At 34.3% G+C, this 20015-nt stretch overlaps 1 protein-coding gene across 1 annotated transcript; it reads left to right on the top strand.

Annotated features, from left to right (window-relative positions):
• The first annotated feature begins 2379 nt into the window (after positions 1–2379).
• On the top strand, positions 2380–5891 carry CPR127 (cuticular protein RR-2 motif 127). Its single transcript, XM_028312506.1, has 4 exons — positions 2380–2589; positions 2917–3013; positions 4269–4517; positions 5761–5891. Exons 1-4 carry the CDS (start codon positions 2476–2478, stop codon positions 5847–5849), a joined length of 549 nt encoding a protein of 182 aa, XP_028168307.1. The 5' UTR covers positions 2380–2475; the 3' UTR covers positions 5850–5891.
• Positions 5892–20015: the final 14124 nt, after the last annotated feature.

The following is a 20015-nucleotide window of genomic DNA, read 5'->3' as shown; positions in this document are numbered from 1 at the left end:
CAGGGATTTCGTATATCTTAGTACCTATACTAGATTCAACTTGTTGTTTTCACATCAGGTATAGGTATTTATTTCAATGTTTTCTCTAGTTTTTATAGTACAAGCTTAGTAAAAAGTATCTATCTGACTTGGCATCCGAAGGGATGCTTTTACAACACGGATCTCTAGACCGTATCACCAAAACTTCAAACAGCAACCGACAAAGAATATTTGCTTAGAGGACTCTCATTGTCTGGCCAGGATGTGGCAGCCTCAACACCAACAGGCGGAAGGCAGCATTGTCCTCGGAGGCTTGTTTACACCGTGTTAGTTCCACACAGCTTATTGTTTTAGGTTGGATCGAATTTTTAATCAAATGTGGTGATGGGATAATTTGATTTAAAAGAGGCCTGGTTTGTTAGAGGTTTGTAATTAAAATGTTTTTTTAATTAGCTTGTAGGAAAGCTCAATTTAAGTATGTTTGAGTACAAACTCTTATAGTACCTATGTTACTACAGAATGACAAATTAAACTTAAAGGTTTCGGGTTTGATTTCCATGGGACACGCAATGTAAAATCACATTTTGTATTGTTTTTATTTTGATTTAGATTGGTAGAATTAATGAACCTCACAGCCTGAAAATAAACATGTGTCAGTAGGTACTTTAATAGGGGTCTGACGCCTATAACGAATCATAAGTCTGATACCAATCTATAACTCTGTTAAATGATAGAAGACACAAGAGAGACAGCTAAATATTTGCTGCACGAAAAAATACAGAGAATTTGTTTGTCACAGCTGACAGAGTAAATAATGTTGACCTACTTCTGAACATAGAGGCTAACATGCTAATACTTCATAAGACATAGTGTTCTCAGTATTATCCCACGGTGCAGTCACACAGCTCTGGTAAACATTGAAGGCACGCGAGCTGCATACGTTAGTGCAATAGCTAAAGTTAAAATATGTTAGACCGATGGATGTAGGTAACTTCATAAAGATGACTTACTTAATTTTGGCGATTTTTAACTGACTTCAACAAAAGGAGGAGCTTCTAAATTAGGTTGGTATGCTTGTTGTATGTTTTTTTTAAGTAAGTATGTACACCGATTACGCGGAGATTTTTCAGGTCTGGAGACCCCTTTAATCTTCTTAGAGGATTAGGAAAAAATTCTGAAGAACCCTAGGCAGGTCATTTTAGGAGTAGAGAACTGAATTCAACTAATGGCGAAAAGGAATCAAAAATGATGAAAAATCGCTATAATTTTAAAGTAAAAGATCAGGGATTATCTACAGAACATAAAAATGTTGGATGAATGAAGAAATTAAGGTTAAAACCACGCTAAAACTGTCTTGCATGTTTTAAAATTCTTTGAAACAAACGCTGGCATNGCTGGCAATTGCAAAATATGTGTCACCGTTGATCGCTTTATTGTTACATACATGGAAAATTCACTTAGGTATAAAGACTATAATTATCATTAAATCATAAAGTAACATCAAATGTTTCCAGTGGGAGTCTACCTTGGATATTTAATTAACATTACATAATGTAACTATGTATCAAGTTGTTTATTTAAAAGATGAGCAGTTTGTGCAAATTTTGGTCTATTTCTCGATATTTCTGCATATTTGTGTTTTTAAAACTTATAATTTGGGTTAGATAAAATTTGCAAAGAACTAAAAGTTTAAATGTCAAGATCATTTAAATATTAAATTGATATAAAATAGATTAATTATCAGTAGTTAAGTGATGCTGAATTGATGAAATCTAATATTGACCGGGAAATGTGTGGACATTTGTTGCATAAAATAATTAATTATTAATGCATGAAGGCTAACCAGTGGATCTTCTGCAATTTGTCACTTCTAAAATAAGATCATTTGCAGTTTGACACTAATATAAATCAAGTTCCAAGTCGATGAGATGTATAATTTTGAATTTTTTTAAATATTTTGGGTCCCTCATAGGTCGATACAATAAATTAATTAAATATAGTTAAATTAATTAAAAACTTGGAAATCGTTCAATAAACTTCTTAGATATAGGTAATTAGTTATTTTTCTTTCAATCCAGTAGAGACTACCTTAAATACACAGTCCCTGTGATCGCTGAAAATTTAAGGAAAGTCGATCCAGTTATCCCACAACGTAGGTGTTATAGTTACAGCTAGAAACAAAAAAATATTTTAAAAAATCTAACCTACTTTTCCATTTTCCTTGACTTGCCTCCCATAGCGTCCAACCATCCACATACTCCATTGTGCCGTGCGAATCATTTTCTCAATTACCCGCCGCTGCGCCCGCGCATCTGGCTTCTAAGGAAACTTCATTTTCGGAAGCCCGCTTGCCACGCCCCCCAAGGCTGCCGCGGCCAACACTCACTGGCAAATAAGGCCACATATAAATGCCTGGGAAAACACCATTGTAGTATTGAGGGAGGCAGCATTTGACAAACCTGACGTGCCGTCTGTTATTAGCTTGGACAAATCAAAATGTGTTGGGTCCAGTGTTTGACGTTGGCGATAGTTTGTAGTGTGGTACATGCTAAGGCTAAATTGGCAGTATTTAATCCTGTGTATCAACCGCAGCCACACAATGGATATTATGTGAGTAATTATTTAAATTAAATAATTAGTGAAATAAATTAATAAAAAAATATTTACAAAGTAATTTAATTTTGTCTAAAATGTTGACAGTAAAATTAAAAGAGCCTTTTTAATCATTAGTTATTCTTACTTCATACATTATAACATATCAATTTTTAAATTAAGATTCAATCACTAATTAATTGATTTGATTAAATTCAATTAATTTAATTATTTTATTAGTTTAGGTAGGTACTAATTTTAGCAGGTAAAGATTACAACACCATTAATGAGTAAAAACGAAGTTATCAGCTTTTTTCTAACAATATTATTTAATTTATCTAATAGGATCACCCCAGATACGCGTTTAACTATGGAGTAGCGGATCACTCTACCGGAGATGTGAAATCACAGCACGAGACGCGAGACGGAGATGTTGTCAAAGGTATTTGATCATCATCATCATCATCATCATCATCATCATCATCATCATCATCATCATCATCATTTGTTTTTAAATTGTTGTTAATAATGTAGACAATCTTGAAAAAATAAGGAATTTTTCCATTCTGTCGTATTTTACCTATAGCAAAACCATCATCATCATTTCAGTCATAGGACGACCATTGCTGAACACAGGTCACCCCCAATGATTTCCAGTAAACCTTACGTTAGTTGAAAGATAAGAAAAGTTACGCAAAACTAACATGACTCTCTCACACAGTCAAATACCACCTTCATATAAATAACTTCTACCATTTCAAAATAAGGATGGCCTTATTTAAAGCACAATAAAGAGTATTTCTCATTACTTTTCGATTGCACTAGAATTTAGGTTGGTGACAATAGAAAACATAATCAAGATTCCGATTCGACGAAAAACAAAAACATTTTTCCAGGCAAAACATTCATGATTTAATAGGGGTTTTTGTACATTCCAAAGTACATTAAACCTATTGTATTGTATGTATTGTACACTTAGAAATCTCACTCCCAGCAGATTTAATCAGCTAGCGAGTATTGTTTGCAAACGTTGAGCTATTATCGTTTGTTAGTACGACCGACGATAATAAGACCTAAAAATACGGAAAAAACGGATATGTGTTGGTGCCTTATCAGAGTATTTTTGTTTTTAGTATCTTGATTGCAGTTAAACGTTCCTTATTCTTATCATCGTGCAGGTGCTTCACAATTTTCTCTTTGTGTGAATTTGTTAAAAAGTTTAGGTACACGTAATTTTTTTACTGATCGCAAGCAATTTATTGTGTCCCAAAAAGTAGTGTCAAGCTGAAGCCCAGAGGTGAAGCATCTCTAGGGCTATCCGAATCACCCCCATGTATATTCCGCGATTTTTGATAGTTTTCGCCCTAGTGATGCTCTACCTACCTAGGGCTTCTGCTTGACATTACTTTTTGGGACATCCTGTATACTCGTATATCTTAATCATAAATCGCAACTACACTCTTCGGTTGAGATTGTTACCAAGATTCTACTAAAACAATATAAAAATAGTGTCGACATTTTATTTTATAGCTTAATGAAAATGCATTATAATGCAAAAAGAAAAGAATAATACCTACCCACATTCTACGTTACGTTTTTGGAGTCTTTAACGTTGCCTTAAAAACCCACAAATACACCGTTAATGTATATTTTCCACCGCACCCAATTGATTCAATTTGTTTTTCCTCAAATTCCAGGTCAATACTCCCTAGTAGAGCCGGACGGTTCGATCCGGACCGTGGACTACACAGCAGACTCCGTGAACGGTTTCAACGCGGTCGTCTCCAAGTCCGGACCATCCGTCCACGCAGCCCCCCCGCCACCTCCGCCCCCTCCTCAGCAAGTGAAGCCGGTGATTCGGTTCGTACCGAAACCAATACCGGTACCGGTCGAGGTGCCCAGCCAGTACTTCAATCAGCAGGCGTACCCTGTGCCAGCGTCATTCTGTAAGTTTAAGTTTTTTATAGATTGGTATTTGTAGGTACTTATAAAATTTTATTACGGGTCTAAGAAGGGATACACAAACCGATTGAGTTAACTGCCTCCACCTCCTTACACCTAACACCTCGCTGGAATGCGACTCTCCCTCCCACTTATCCGCACACCTCTCGTCCGTACTAGAGGGTTGATGTGACGTCACGACTGTCAGGTGCGCAGTTATCTCGATCGGGTTGTATAGATAGTGGACCACAGTTCCAGTTACCCATTTTCATTTTTTCTTTCACACTCTTCTAATGGTAATTCTTTGCGATAGAACGTGACAACAAATGAGTAGCTGGAACTGTGGCCACTGAACAGTTGAATCTTAGCTTCTGAGCTACAACGTGAGTGAAAGATATTTTCTGATAGATAGATCTGAAGAGATCTGAAAAATAACAAAGTTTATTTAGATCTTCGATTTACCTAAGCAGTATCTTTTTGGGCTTGGTTTTACGAAACACGGCCAACATAAGTTGTTAGATTTTAGCAATACTAACATATGCATGTGGCAACCAAACATGTTAGTAGGTTAAATAAACATGAAATTCTGTCAGGAAACTTAAAAGATATGAACATTTATTTTAAATGCTTTTTTAACTGAACTCTCTGTAGCGAGCAAAGAGGTGTTCTATTGTCCTTCTCCAATTAGCGGATAGTGATCACTCATTTTGTTCGGCCATTGTTTGCTAATTTTACTTTACATGGTCTTTTAATGGTATTTCAAGTTTTTTTAGAATCACATGCCAATGAATCATTAAGAGCGAAACTGGTATTAGGGATGGTGTTAAAGTTTAACTTATTTCTTATAGTTATCAAACCTAATTGATATCTGTTTTAATTTATATAAAAGCAAAGCACTTATGTACTTTCTGTGTTGTTTACCTTTTTATCGAAGGTTTATTATCCCTTTGTTCGTCATTTGTCTATTCTCATCCACTGTGCATGAAATTAAAGGGAATTTGACCTTCAGCTTTTCCTATTTTCTTTTGGTTAATTTTATTACGGGTTAAAAAATCTGTTTAAAACTGGAGCTGGGATGGGATCACGATTGAACAGTTGATACTTGCATTGTGAAGAACTTAATTAATAAATCCAGAACTTTGCTTAACTCGAACGTTAATGACACTGCCGCAATGAATCACTAATAAATTATGATACTTGATGATGTACAGTCTATTTATTAATAGAAACACTTTATTATTGTTCCAGTGTTCCCGAAAGTGAGCCCTCAGTTCCCCGAGTACGACGGATTCGAAGCGGACGGGCCATACGCAAACTCTCCTGGAACCTTCTTTTAGATAGAAACTTAGGAAACATATTTATTATTTAAAATAAAATTATATTGTAAGGAAATAATGTTATTGGAGTTTGTTATTTACCGTTTAATTACATAAGCAAGCAGCGATTCCTACAGATTCTTTGCTTAAAAAAATATTTGAGATACCATTCTCGTTACACATTATGGGTAATGATCTATATCCTACCTCTTATACTATTTTAATCTATCCATCTACCTCATGCCCTGCTTTTGCTAAGGGTGGAATCATCACACAACTTTAGCAATTGACGGGGATCGAACTAGCAACCCTTGAATCGGTAATCCAGCATTGAAATTGTTGGGCTATTGTCACTTCGAGTACATACTCGTATATAAAGAATAATCATAAATTTACTGTTGTACAGAACTACAGACACGCCAAACACAAAATAGCAATATGTTCAGTAACTTCTGCTATTGAATAATAGTCAGGATTCAGAGTTACATTAAAATTTATTTTTTGTTATTTTTTGTGAAACAAAATCTACTAATTATAACTTTTTAATAGAAATAGTCAAGAGATAACAAAATAACTAATAACATTGGTCCCTAAAATCAGAATACGCTTATTGCATTTAAGAGAAAATTTACTGAAAGAAACTGTAGGTTACTTATTTACCCTACCTATTTATTAGTGGACCGTCATAATTCGATACGATGTACTACGTTAAAAAACAAAAATAATTGGAGCACCTAAAGAAATTCATAAGCTTCCTCTATTAATTTTGTAATGGCTTCCTTTTATAAGTAGGCAACTTTGCTTGAAATGTCTTGTAAGGTAGTGGTGACTGAGATTGGCCGATTCAGCAATATCATAGTTGTGCTAAATTGCTCTTACTTTATTGAGTGGAGATAGGCATTCGTGTTGATTCATCACAATTTCACAGAAATTTAAAAACAATACGAGAAGTTATAAAGTGTAAAAGCAATGAGAGTTAGGCTGGGTTGCACCATCTGACTTTAACTTTAACAAACGTCAAAAATATGTCAGACTACATACAAAATAAAATACAAAAAACACCGGTTATCGTCAAAGTTATGATCAAATTTAAGTGGTTCGTTCGTTCGTTTCAGCCGAAAGACGTCCACTGCTGGACAGTGTTTATGTGTTTCAACTCAGCCTTACCTATTTTATTCAGGACCCTTATATTATTAAAGACCCACTGGTAACTAATTGCCAAGGGCAAAGGCACGGATTTGCCCTTCTTTCCTGAAAATCAGTTTGGGAAGACGTAGATATAAAAGTACTTAGGACAAATATATGTATAAAAGCTTTGAGGTAGTAAACAAATTAACAAAACCGTATCGGTAGTCAAATGACCAGTAGATCAAGGTATTCATCGTCATCATTATTTCAGTCACAAGACGTCCACTGCTGAACATAGGTGCCCAATGATTTCCACATCACCTGGTTGGTCGCTGCCTACATCCAGCGCCTTCCTGCAACCTTTAAGAAGTCGTCGGTCCACCTTATGGGTGGAGGTGCGACGCTGCGTTTTCGCTACGCGGCCTCCACTCCAGAATCTTGCTGCCCCATCGGCCGTCACTTCTGCGCACTGTGTGCCCTGCCCATTGCCTCTTCAGCTTGCTAATTCGTCGTGCTATGTCAGCGAATTTAGTTCGTTTACGGATCTCCTCATTTCTGATTCGATCTTGTAAAGCCAAAATGATTGCCTACAAATATTTACTTTACTAAGGTTTAAACAATGTATTAAACAAGATAGGATATAAAAGTCAGCAATGCAATGCCGAGAATGCAATGCTCAAGAACAAGTCGTGACCCACTATTAATGCGGATGAACCACAAATCATCTTCGATTTTTATTGTACACTTAATAGCATTGGCTGTGTAAACCTATAAATATGTTGTTTTGAATACTAATCTGTTATTTTAACACGATTTTGTTACACAATTTCAATGGAAAGAAGGTATTTTTATCTAAGACACCTTTCACTTAGAGACACCAATGAATAAATAATGTAGTGGTACTAACGAAGTAGTTTTTATAGCCATAAAAAAGTAAAATATTCTGATTTATTTAAAATATTACTTATATGCAAAAAATATTACTTAATGAGCTGACGTTAAACCAAGATGTGAACATTAACTTTATTAAAATTATCGATAAAATATTTAATGTCATGATGTCTTCAAAGTTTTCAGTATTTAAAATCAGATATAGACTGTTTTTTTAATAAGCGAGCATAAAAGATTAATAATTATGTTTTATATTTTGAAAGAATGACGAATTAATTTTATGTTTAAAAAATTAGTTCTTCTTCTTCGTCGCTACACTCTTGCCAGTGTGGTCGTGGTTGTCACACCAGGTCTGGTGGCAAGTCTCACAATCCGTCGCCATTCCTCCCGCACCGCAGCTTTTCTTGTGCACTCGTGGAGTGGACCATTGAGTGCGGTTTTGACCTGGTCAGTCAGTGACCTGCCGCGCGCACTTGTGCCCTCAACCTTCCCCTGCACGAGAAGTCGTTCAACATAAGCGACGTCTCCACGTCATGGCCAAAGAAAGTGAGAATACGACTTTGGACGATGGAAGAAAGACGCTGTTTGAAATCAAGCTCTTGGATGATGGAGGCGTTGGTTCGGAACTGTGTCCAGGTTATTTTTTTTGTTTTGTTTTATTCAGATAACAAACAGCTTACAAATAGGATAAATTGCATAGATACAGTGTAGTTGGTCAAATCCTATAGTTTTCACCTCTATAAATGTTATGCCAAGCATCCTTCTCCAGCACCACATCTCTAGATCGTCTATTTTCTTCTTCTCACTTTCTCCCAGAGTCCATGTCTCAACACCGTAAGGAAATATGGGAAACACTAGTGCCCTGACAAGTCGCATTTAAAGCCAAAAAATTTGTTAGCCATTCAAAATGTACACGTAGGTGTTATAACAATACATTTGTAAAAACATGAATATTAGCATGACGAACAAAACAGCTACTGGTTAATTAAAATAAATCATTGTCATGATTGTTTTTGCACGTCACTGTACCTATGTTTTGTTGAGTGCAATGCAGGTCATGACCTATTGCTACGTATCATGAAGACTGTCACTTTAAATCACGAATATTGGCATTGAATGCATAATATTAAGAAAAAAAAATATTTTGAATAAAATTCACACGTAGTTATGACGACTGTGCTACCTAGCCATCCGTAATTACATTGATGAATCATTGGTTTGAAATATATTACGACATTTGCATACCTCTTAAAAACAATATCAGCTGCTACACTCTGACAACCTTTACACACTCGTAGTACAGTCGAGATGAATAATATTCCCATTATAATTTATCATAATGTTTTGTTAAAAAACAGCAACAATGTTTATGAAATTCTTGTAACATCTGGATCACATAATAAATTACCGAAGACTAAAGATTTATATCCTGATTATACAAACAAACTGGAAAGAAGAAAAAAATATGTATCGAGTTTAAAGAACATGCATTTATACATCAGTGAAATACTTTGCTAAAAAAACATGTGTATTACATAGATTTTTATCTTTTATGGTTCATAAATTACTTAAAAATGGTGTAAGTCAATTAGTGTTATCAAAAAAATTATGTAAAATGGAACAACATTTAATTAGCTTTATTAGAGCCACGAAACATTATGTTTTATTTCACAACATCGTTGTCAGATACATTCTTGATTCGCATACGATTTACATGTCATCATTGTGTTAAAAAACGGTGAGAACCTCTTCCTTTTTTGAAACCGGTTAAATAAATAAATAATAACTTTATTTCTCTCTTTAAAAAGGGTGATCCTTGTGCTTATAAACATAAGTTTAAAAAAATACATTAACATAGGCTTTAAGACCAACATATAGTAATTACCAGTAACAAAACGCTAAACTAAAATATAATACTTTCCGTCGTATTATGTAGAGTTCAGTAAATACTAAGCTAGATATACGAGTAGGTAGAATATTGTGTAACGGAAGTCAGGGTCTTCTTTTTTATTTACTCCTTTGAAAAGACCATTTAGTTTGACGAGGTTTTTCCCGTCTTACTCAAATACACAAGTATATCCACTGAACTGTACCCTATACTCGTAAATTTCCTAAAAGTAGCACAGCAAAAGCAGCAACTGCAGATTGGTAAACACACATATCAATAAAACTTAACTATCTTATGCATGATCAAACAAAGTGTGTCAAAATAATACGGTTACAATTGTTATGCGTATGCCGCAACCCAAGCTAAGCCTGTTGCATTATTTGGCAAGTGACATTAAAAACTATGAGAGCCAGGAGACCTTTCGACTATTGCTCTGTCCATCGATTCGTTTTACATCTCGCGAGTTGAATCGATTTGATAAGTCATAAAATTGTTCTTGATTGCAATTGCTAATTGATTTCACGTATGCACACTGAAAAGGATTTTGAAATCATAATTAAATATTTTTCGGTGTTTTGATTAGCTAGTTAAAGTCTTTCGCTCTAATGTACCAATAATAACAATCGATTTTAACGACTCAACGAGCGCAGTGCAATCTTCAACCGAAGAATAGAAAAAGAAGAAAAAGAGTTATTCTATGTTGTTATTTGTGCGTATGCTAATATTAAATCATAGACAGAAATAAACATTATTATAATAGCGCAATGACGCGCACTTACTTAGTTTTGGTTCACGCCATTGACACCGGGTGAAATGTTAAGCCATGCGTAAGTAAGTATCTATGTAGCATAGAGATCTAGATCTAGCACAGATCCAAGAAGAGAATTGAAAATAAAATTGCCATTATATCCAAAATAAATTACAAATCATCGAAATACCTTACATCATAACATTTTCTTACATTTGGTGTTTTCGCCACAATTATCAAGAAGACACAATGGTAGAGAATCCGCGCTGTACACAATTTTTATTTTGCTATTTTGTTCGTTATTTGGTAACCGATAGTGATGATAATAAAACTTTATTAAGTAGGAACCTAAATATAATTTTGTTAGAAATAAATATTTGTTAAGAAAAGTGAGGCACCCGGTTGCGTTTTAGTGATAGTGCATCGTGATGCAATGCAATTTCATGAAATGTCGAATTTGACGTTATAGTTGTTGTGTTATGAAACGAACTTCCTAGAGCTTTGTCGTAGATAACATGGTATAAAGCTGTATTATGCCTATATTAAGTATTCTCGTAAATCTGTTCAGTAAATCTGGTAAGATAGATATAATAAAATTTATATTAAGATTTCAGATTCAGAGGGCAGCCATTCACTTCAGTAAAATGATTTTCACTTTATATTTTAGTAAGTATAAAAAGTTTAATAAACATTTTTTTAAGTTGATTGGTGATCGTTTTCATAATCGAAGTGACTACTTTTGGTAATTTTAAAGGTTTAGCGATACAGATGCCAGTCAAAAATAATTTAAAGGAAGGTTGCTTGTAGGTATTAGTTTGAGCCTAAGTATAGAATACCTGCACATTACCATCTAGTCTATTTGTGGATTAATAAATTCGAGTTTCAAAAAATTTTAAGTCTCTTCTACATGATATACCGTTACTTTATACTGGGTACTCAGTTCTCAAAGTTGCAAACGTAATCCGAAGGCATTTCCTTGGCGATAGCCACTTCCTGATGCGGCATACCTTTCTGATAGTTCAGATAGCGGCAATTACGGGCAGACTCAAGTTTATTGATGCAATTACGATGATACGCGATCAATCGACTTCAGTACCAAATTAAGCTTTGTAGCAGTTTTGTGGGAGCTTTATGATATAATAGGGCTGTTAGATTTTGGTCTACGTGATCGCATACTAACGATCCCTGAGTCTTTATTTGTGAGGATTTAATGAATTAGCACCTATTTACAAATCGTTGAATTTTGCTCCTAATATGGAGCGTTCACACGTCTATCGGTTGAAGTCTGAAATGCATCACAGGACCAACAAAGATGGCAGAATCTTGCCACTTTTCTAAGTTGTTTTTATGCACATAAGTAGGTCCATTTATTTTGGGTAAATCAACCCTATTTAATTTTGGGTTAACTATATCCGTTATACGCAATTAAGTGGCTCATAAAATAGAGATGTTTCAAATCACGTAATATAAGGATTTTGTTTTCCTCAATATAGAAAAGTTTGTCAAACTGTATTATTTTCAGTTACTACAAAGTAACTCCAAATAATACAGCAATCAACCCTACTCGGAAGTGAAGGTAAGCCTGGCCCTCAGTCGTGAATCATTGTTCAATGTCTTCCATTATACTTGTACTAGCTTCAGATTGATCGGCAAGATGAACGAAAGAGGGCAATCAAGCTTACGGTCATCTTCAAACGCTTTGTTAGATCCGGGCTAAGGCAGAGGTTACACGAAATTATGTGGTTTGTCCCTAACTCCATAAGAATTTAAACAATCCCTTAAATATTTGGCCTCAGCAGAAGAATCATAGCTTAGAGTTTTTTTTATCTGTCTATTTTGTCATTAGCATGGGAGTAAATAAGCAGTATTTTACTTAGAACAAAATTAGATGAACAAGCAAAGGAAAATCCAAAAACCGTGTAGTCACAGCACATAAAGGTTTTTCGCTTTAAACTAACCGCGTCTTTTGGTGATGTATGACAAACATAGTTTAACAACGGCAAATATTAAGTTAATTTGGCCCTAGACTGCATCTCACTTAACACTTGGTGCGATGCATTGTCAGGCATTAAAAAAATACTTACACACCTTCAAGTTTGTATGGAACCCTCAATCCCCCAAATCCCACTAGCTTTGCCGGTTCTTTATAAGTAAACAAATTGCTTCTTGAGAGATGCACGGAATCGATAAATTACATAAACACTTAAATGTGCTTTGATTCCATAAATTATGATGCTAAATTTTAAATTTATTGATTAGTTAGAACATTAGCTCTTTGGCCATATTTAATGTGCTCGTTCACATTAATTATGAACACTAATAGGAGCGCGTAAGTTTTCTTATTTGTTACTTTGTATTGAACCAGTTTCCATAAGTTATTATCCTGTTTCAAGGGCAGAATAATGTCACAATATGTAGATGTAGTGGATGCAATAGGTCTGATTATTACATAATGCAAGTCTAAGACAAGTGCGTGTGCCTACGCAGTGTAAGGTTCCGCAGACATTTTTATGGGAGAATTGTGTTTTTCAGTACACGATTATGAATAAATTATGAAAATTCTTCCATGGATCCCATGTTAGGAATTTGATGAAAGATGGTCAAAGTCGTATTTTCGAGGATGCTGTTAGTACTGTTGCAATATGAATCAGGCTGAAGTTAAATGCAATTGAGTACAAAAATAACTTAATACTTTTCTCCCACGGATTTATTCATAAAATTGAGGATATCGCATAATAATACGTAATTTTTATCAATATTTTGTACCGCCTACTCTATTCTCAGTTTGGCCCTAAGGTTGACTGGAGGAGAATACCGAATGGCATTAAGTTTTTCATGTGTACTGTGATTTACGTGCATTAAAGTTTTAAATAAATAATATCAAACCAATATCATTATAAACAAAATTATAATCGTGTATCATTTTTGAAATTCATTTTGTGAATAATGAGTTATTTTGGGTTCTCTTGTCGCATTGATGTAGCACATGAGCTTTTAGTAGAGCTACTGAATTTATCTTTACTAAACATATACGGCGAAGCATACCTAATGTGTTATTGAGGGTACAAGATAATTTACCACATTTTATATCTTGCTTAGTTATCAATATTTCATAGCCTACTTTATTGAAAAAGTGCAAGGAGTCAAACATTCGTTTCTTAATTTTAAAATATGAAAAAATACGAGTCTAAATTCTATTCAGGAACAGCATTAGTATTTCGATAGTCAATATTAAAGAGTAACGTAAGTCTGTTTCTGTAATGTTTAAGTTACATCCTACTTTGAAATTCGTACAGTCAACGTCAAATAGTTCGTTTTTGTAGTCCAAAAAGAAAAAAAAACATCCAAGTAACAAAGACGTGGTTGCGTACATTTTGGCTACTTTGGGTGTCACGAACTATTTGACGCTGACTGTACGAATTTGTACCTGGGATTACTTCAAAAAATGAGTCATAAACTGTTTTGTCATTGGTCGAGTTATGCATTTAAATTTGTAATACTTAATACTTATCGCTCAATTCCTTAGAATCTGCCACTTCCCTGACCAACACGATGTCCTCAAGAAGAAAAATGTGAAGTTTCGAAAGGGAGGCAGTCGTCACTGCAATGAGCTGGTATTTAAATAACACAAGTTAACATTGGTCCACTAGTGGCCTTGACTTTTAAAGATTACCTCCCAATTAGGGTGACTACGATTCAAAAATTGACCACAATATTTTTGATTTGAATTGTTATTGCTGAAATTTAAACGTTCAAATATGGATGCGTTTTACTTAAGTGCATTGTTGGACGTATGAAGTGGTCAATTGTACCAGAATACCATATTTGACTTGAACTTTATGAGATGAGAATGAGAGTGACTGGGTTTTTAAAATAAAATTGGTGGAGGATGTTTATGTTGTTTGTTTAGCAAAAGTAATATTTTACAAAGTTATACATTTTATTCACTTGTCCTAGTTCAAGGATGTACTACGTTCAAGGGTTCGTAAAGTATCAAACAAAATGTCCAATTGACGTATCATAATTATAATTCAAGTCCTTTGTTAGAATGTAGGTCCTTTTCAAGCCACTTACGAGAATTAACCCGTCCCAAATGTATGTTGCCCTACCTAATAGTTACTTAAATTAGTACACGTGCCAGAGTCTCTGGTAAATAAAATTGGGGGTCATAAAAAACTAGAGTAATAAGCAATCATGGTCACCCTACACCAACGCTTCCGACGCGACAATAATAGAGCAGTGACGTCCACCCGTCCGAGCTGCGAAGATATATTCGCTACAGATTAACCGTTTCGAAACGCCACCCGTATTTGGAGGCGCTATTTATCTCCATTTAAACATTATAAGAATCTTTAAGGCCCGCTAAAGACTCGTCATATTTCGACCTGCACCTTTTTTGGCGCAAAGTGAATGATTGCGCTTAATAGATGCTTGAGATGGCAGGTTAAGTTAATTATAAACGTGATTAATGAAGCAACTGGCACTTATGACTGAAAAAAACAAATAAACTTACAGAAATTAAATAGCAAGGAAATCATACGAACAACACGAAACAGGAAAATTTTGTACGACATAAAGATACTTTCAATGTTTTTCTCGGCACTCGCATAAAATATGAAAAATTCTTCTGTTATTCGAGTGACTTATGGTTGTAATTTATTGGTAAAAGTGATCTATTGAACACATTAGTCATTGGAAAACTCGTACGTATAATTTCCCCACCTCATAAAACAATCGGAAGCAATGAAAATTACACCATACAAGAAACAGTTGCAGATCGGGAAATCAGATGATTAATTTTCTGTTACGAGTTGATTTAATGATAATGATGATCCAATCACTTCGTAATGACAGGTACTGATATTGGATACCATTATCCATTATCATGTAACGAGTCTCAAAACTCGATTCAAATTCAAATTGTAAGTTCCAATAGATATACGCAAAATAATTTCTGATTGGTTTTTTGACTTGAAAATTTTTCGTACTTGAGAATCAGTAACCATCTGAAGATACTTTGGAGGTTCTATTGAAGCTATTTACGTAGGTTTAACGTTAACCTTGTTATTGTTCCTTTTTACATAAATGTATAAAGATTAAAGGATTTTTAAATCAACATCACTATCTACTTATTTCATTGTAAAATTATTAATCCAACAAAACCAATATTTTAATAAATTATTTTATGTATGAGCCATTCAAAGGTAAATAAAATCTATTTCAGTAAATAAATAAGGAAACGAATAAAATATTATTGAACATTTTTTATTATCTACCCGTTCTATGTAGGATGCCGTTGTCAGTAGGATGTGTACAGGGATCTTCCACCTGTGACTAACGTTGACATTTAAAGTTTTTTTCACTGTTTTATTTAACAATCACTATCCGGGTATTGGATTTGTACTGAATGGATCCATTAACATTTAGATCAGCGTGACCACAATCACTAATTGTACGATTATGTTAAAATAAATATAAATACGTAATAATAATATGTATGATGACTAATTAAGTACAAAGCTGAGCTTTACTGTACAATTGAGTTTTTCAGCATGGTGAAATGAAAATCAATCAATTGACCAATCTGAAAATCTTTAGGGAGGCCTATGTTCAGCAGTGGATGTCCTGTTGCTGAAATAATGATAATAATGAAATTAATGGTGCTCCTTTTCAGTGATTAATTCAAATTCAAATGTATTACATGAAACACGGTACATTTTTTTGTTGCATTTAACATTATTGTTATTCTCGAGAGAATCACCTGATATTTAGTGATACTTAGTAAAGATCGATATTGTCTTCTGCCGTTTTAGGCAAGTCTTTCCCACCATGTTAATCTACAGTTACCACTCACTTTAGTTTTTAGGCAGAGTACGAATTTTGGCATCCTTATCATCTGACGTCTAGAGTGACCACACCTTTAGGTTAACCTCAGGGCAGTCACTGACGGCGTCAAAAATGCAATTAGCAATGCAATTAATAATACCAAACAAGATCACTTAAGAAACGAATAGATAAGAGAAGTCATATTTTATTTCAGTTGTAAATCGGACAGTTCAATAAATATCTTCAAACATAAGCTTAAGTTATTAATCTAGGTGTGCATGACAAACTGCGTTTAGATTTCACAACGGATGCCAATATTCATTAGTACGGATTTTGCATGCAACTTGCATTTAAGTCAATTTGTCTGTCCATTTGTGTAAAGTAGGCTATCAATATAGTTAAGTCGGGTGAGTGTTTACCAGTCTTACAGGTTAGGTGGCGTCTATAAAAGTACATGCAGTGATCTTATCGAATCTTATCTTAAGATTAATCTTAATTTAGGCATATAAAATATGATGCTTAAAAAATTGCTATAACATTTCTTAGGGCGTCTCTGTCATCACCTGAATGGCCTAATCCTGTAAAATTTATTCTTAAATATCCCTGAAAAAGAGTTCAATGATTTGGGATATCTTTCCCATTAGCTCAATACCATTCTATTCGCATGTTGATTTCAAAGTCAAAATTTATTTATTTGTATAGACTAATAAATAGTAGGTACTTACGAATCGTCAAATACTTTGCTTACATGTCTCATAATCTTTTTACCCTACCTGCGCTTCGAGACCAACATTTGGCAAGTGCTGAGAAGAAGCGCCGCAACAAGCTCAGTCACCACTGTCTGCCGATTATTTATAAATATATTAAGTTTGGTAAATGGTCATTATGGTGTTAAGAAACCCCATTTCACTATAAAATCAGTATGTTAAATGGCCCCACGTTCTCATCGTGTAACTAACCTGCATAATCACTGATTTCATAGCTTTTAAGCGAATTAAGCTTGTACCTTCCTTGTAAAGGTCATGTATTTTAAAAAAAGAAGATTCCCGACGGCTGATCTCTATCGTATTACTGGACTCCTGTCTGTCAGGAAACTTTATCTGCTTCATGTAATTTTAAAGAAACACAAAGAAGTATCCTATAATCCCTCCATCATCACTAAAAGGAGAAAGTATCTAGTTTTTCAGGTTCCAATAACAAAAACGCAATTCTATAAAACACAATACACAGTCAGATCCGCTATTTTATATAACAAAGTAAATAAAATTCTACATAGGTATATATGACAAACAGTTCTATCAGTGCAAAAAATTAATTTTGAAATGGCTTGAAAACTTAAGTTATGAAGAGACGGAATTCGTCATTGCAAATACATTATAAATCGTCATACACATTACACATCATACAAACACACATATAGACCCACTACACACTCAAATTCATACTTACATCCTTCACGCACACACGCACATATACACACACACACACACACACACACAAATAAACATACACATACGTACATACATACACATACGTACATACATACACATACGTACATACTTACACACACTTCTATACAAAATACCTACCTACATTATATTTGTCTAGGGAAGAGCGGTATCACCTAACACAGGCGTACACCTTATGCCTAAAGGGTGATTCCATTGTCAAAGATTTTGTAAAAGGTTTATATTGAAATAAAAATTATTATTATTATTATTATTATTACCTATACTTATTTATACCAAACAACTTTGCTGTAAGATGATACATTATGTAAGTCTCGAACTTCACCTCCTTGCTCATTACTGCGGCAAGCCTAATACGTCAACGCATATTACAGTAATTACTGTAATTCAATATGTGATCGGTATCGGATGTTATAGAGTATAGACTATGAGAGATGACGGCTCGTCTGCTCGGATCAAGGTTCTCAAACGCCTCCGTGTGCATTCGAATCGATTCTTAGAATTATAATCGATTTGCTGAGATTAGAAGCATCGATAGTTTAATCGGTCAATCAATAAATCGAGATAAAGGTGAGGTCTTCCGTGATTCGATTCTTAGATGGGAAACAAAAGGTAAAAATAAAACTACTTACAAGCTATGTGCAGTGGTTTCCAGTACGGAAAAGACATAATAATGCTGAGATTTATTAGATTGTTCTATGATAAAAATTGGGAAGCTTATAAGCAAGTTGTAAGCTATGGTGGACCTTATGAAATTTTTTCTGGCGTTAGAGTCACCTCTCGTTTGAAATATTTTTTCAAGTTATTTTAAAATACATGTCAGCTGTTCGATAAGTTTCAAAACGCAAATAAATTACTGCTCGTTGAAATAAATCCCAATAATCAATTATTTTCACCCAACAAGCTCAGTGAGGGTAAGTCTCACTTATATTAGAAGCAGGTTAAGCTTGAATTTATAAGCATTTAAGTATTGCATCGACCATTTCTGATTTACACGATTTCCTGATATGAAATTATGAAACCATTTTTAATATTGCCCCAGGTTTTGGAGCTTATTAACGAATATGTCGAGATGTATTTCACCATATCCGTCTGTCAATTAGTAACACAATGCTCTTCACAACTTTTAATTATACGGCAACCATCAATCAAAAATATTTCAATAGTTTCACAGCGAAACTGTTTGTTGTCAATGCCTATTTTATTCTAACTGGACCACAATATTGGTTAAGACTGCTATTGTGTCACATACCTACTCTACAATCTGGTTAAAAAAGATGGAATCTGACGTTAGACCATTCAATAGGTGTTATAAAAGGACTCGTTATGGCGTTAAAGTACCTATAGATAGTGTGAAGCCTCATCCATCAACTCAATTTATTATGATTAGAGCGTAAAGTGTCAAACTCTAGAGAAATTCGAATAAAATGATTTAATTAATAGTCAGTTTATTCATTCATTTTGCTCCAAAATTCATTGCTGATGAAAACTCCATCTCTAACATTCAGAGATTTTCTTTGTTTATCTACAATTACCTATTTACATTACTCGTAGGATGTTATTTGTGGTCATTGTTATGACGATCTAATAAAATGACAGCTTTATTATTATCGTCATAAGGGTATCTAATTTGCCTTATTTTCAAATTGCGTCTGTCAACACCATGGATGGTGCAACTCAGAAGAAGCTACAGTCAGACATCTTATTATGCGGTTGTCCGCACAATTACCACCTTCTCATGAGATACAAGCTCAGACCTAGTTTTCATAATAACACTGTATTTTCTGTGGAGCTTGCGAGTTTAAATATACAGCGTAAGTTTGGTTGCTGAAATGGGAGTAGGTAGTGGACGGATCTTTCCTATGTTCAAATTCATTGTTTTTGGCCTTTTTTTCAGGACACTTTTAGACGTCCCATGATGAGAGTTAGCTCAATAATTCAGCCACTTTTAAAGATTAAAAGATGAAGCGACAATATAGGTAGCCCAATAATAGTGTCAATTTTGGACTGACCGAATCGAGATCCTAGAAATGCGCATTCAACCTCTACTGACGCTGGACTATTATGGTGAATCACTCGTTAAAAATAATAAACAAAATAAAGGAACATAAATAAATATGTGTACTAACCTATATGATATGTAATTTCTTAAATTACTTATGCACTCAATCTTGATGATTTAGGAAGAAAAAGATTCATTACTGTGATTACATCCATCAATGTATGTCAAGTATTAA

Source organism: Ostrinia furnacalis, unplaced genomic scaffold, assembly GCF_004193835.3.
Source record: "Ostrinia furnacalis isolate ACB-3 unplaced genomic scaffold, ASM419383v2 OfSCF3968, whole genome shotgun sequence".
Classification (NCBI taxonomy): Eukaryota; Metazoa; Arthropoda; class Insecta; order Lepidoptera; family Crambidae; genus Ostrinia; species Ostrinia furnacalis.
The sequence above is the reverse complement of the archived record's forward strand: the minus strand, read 5'-3'. Positions and strand labels throughout refer to the sequence as shown.

What these genes read in the sequence shown, in the direction of transcription:
- CPR127 (XM_028312506.1), top strand. Translation starts at nt 2,476, where the DNA reads ATGTGTTGGGTCCAGTGTTTGACGTTGGCGATAGTTTGTAGTGTGGTA. An exon ending in AGCCACACAATGGATATTAT is followed by an intron (nt 2,590 to 2,916) that starts GTGAGTAATTAT and finishes TTTATCTAATAG; the next exon opens with GATCACCCCAGATACGCGTT. An exon ending in AGACGGAGATGTTGTCAAAG is followed by an intron (nt 3,014 to 4,268) that starts GTATTTGATCAT and finishes CTCAAATTCCAG; the next exon opens with GTCAATACTCCCTAGTAGAG.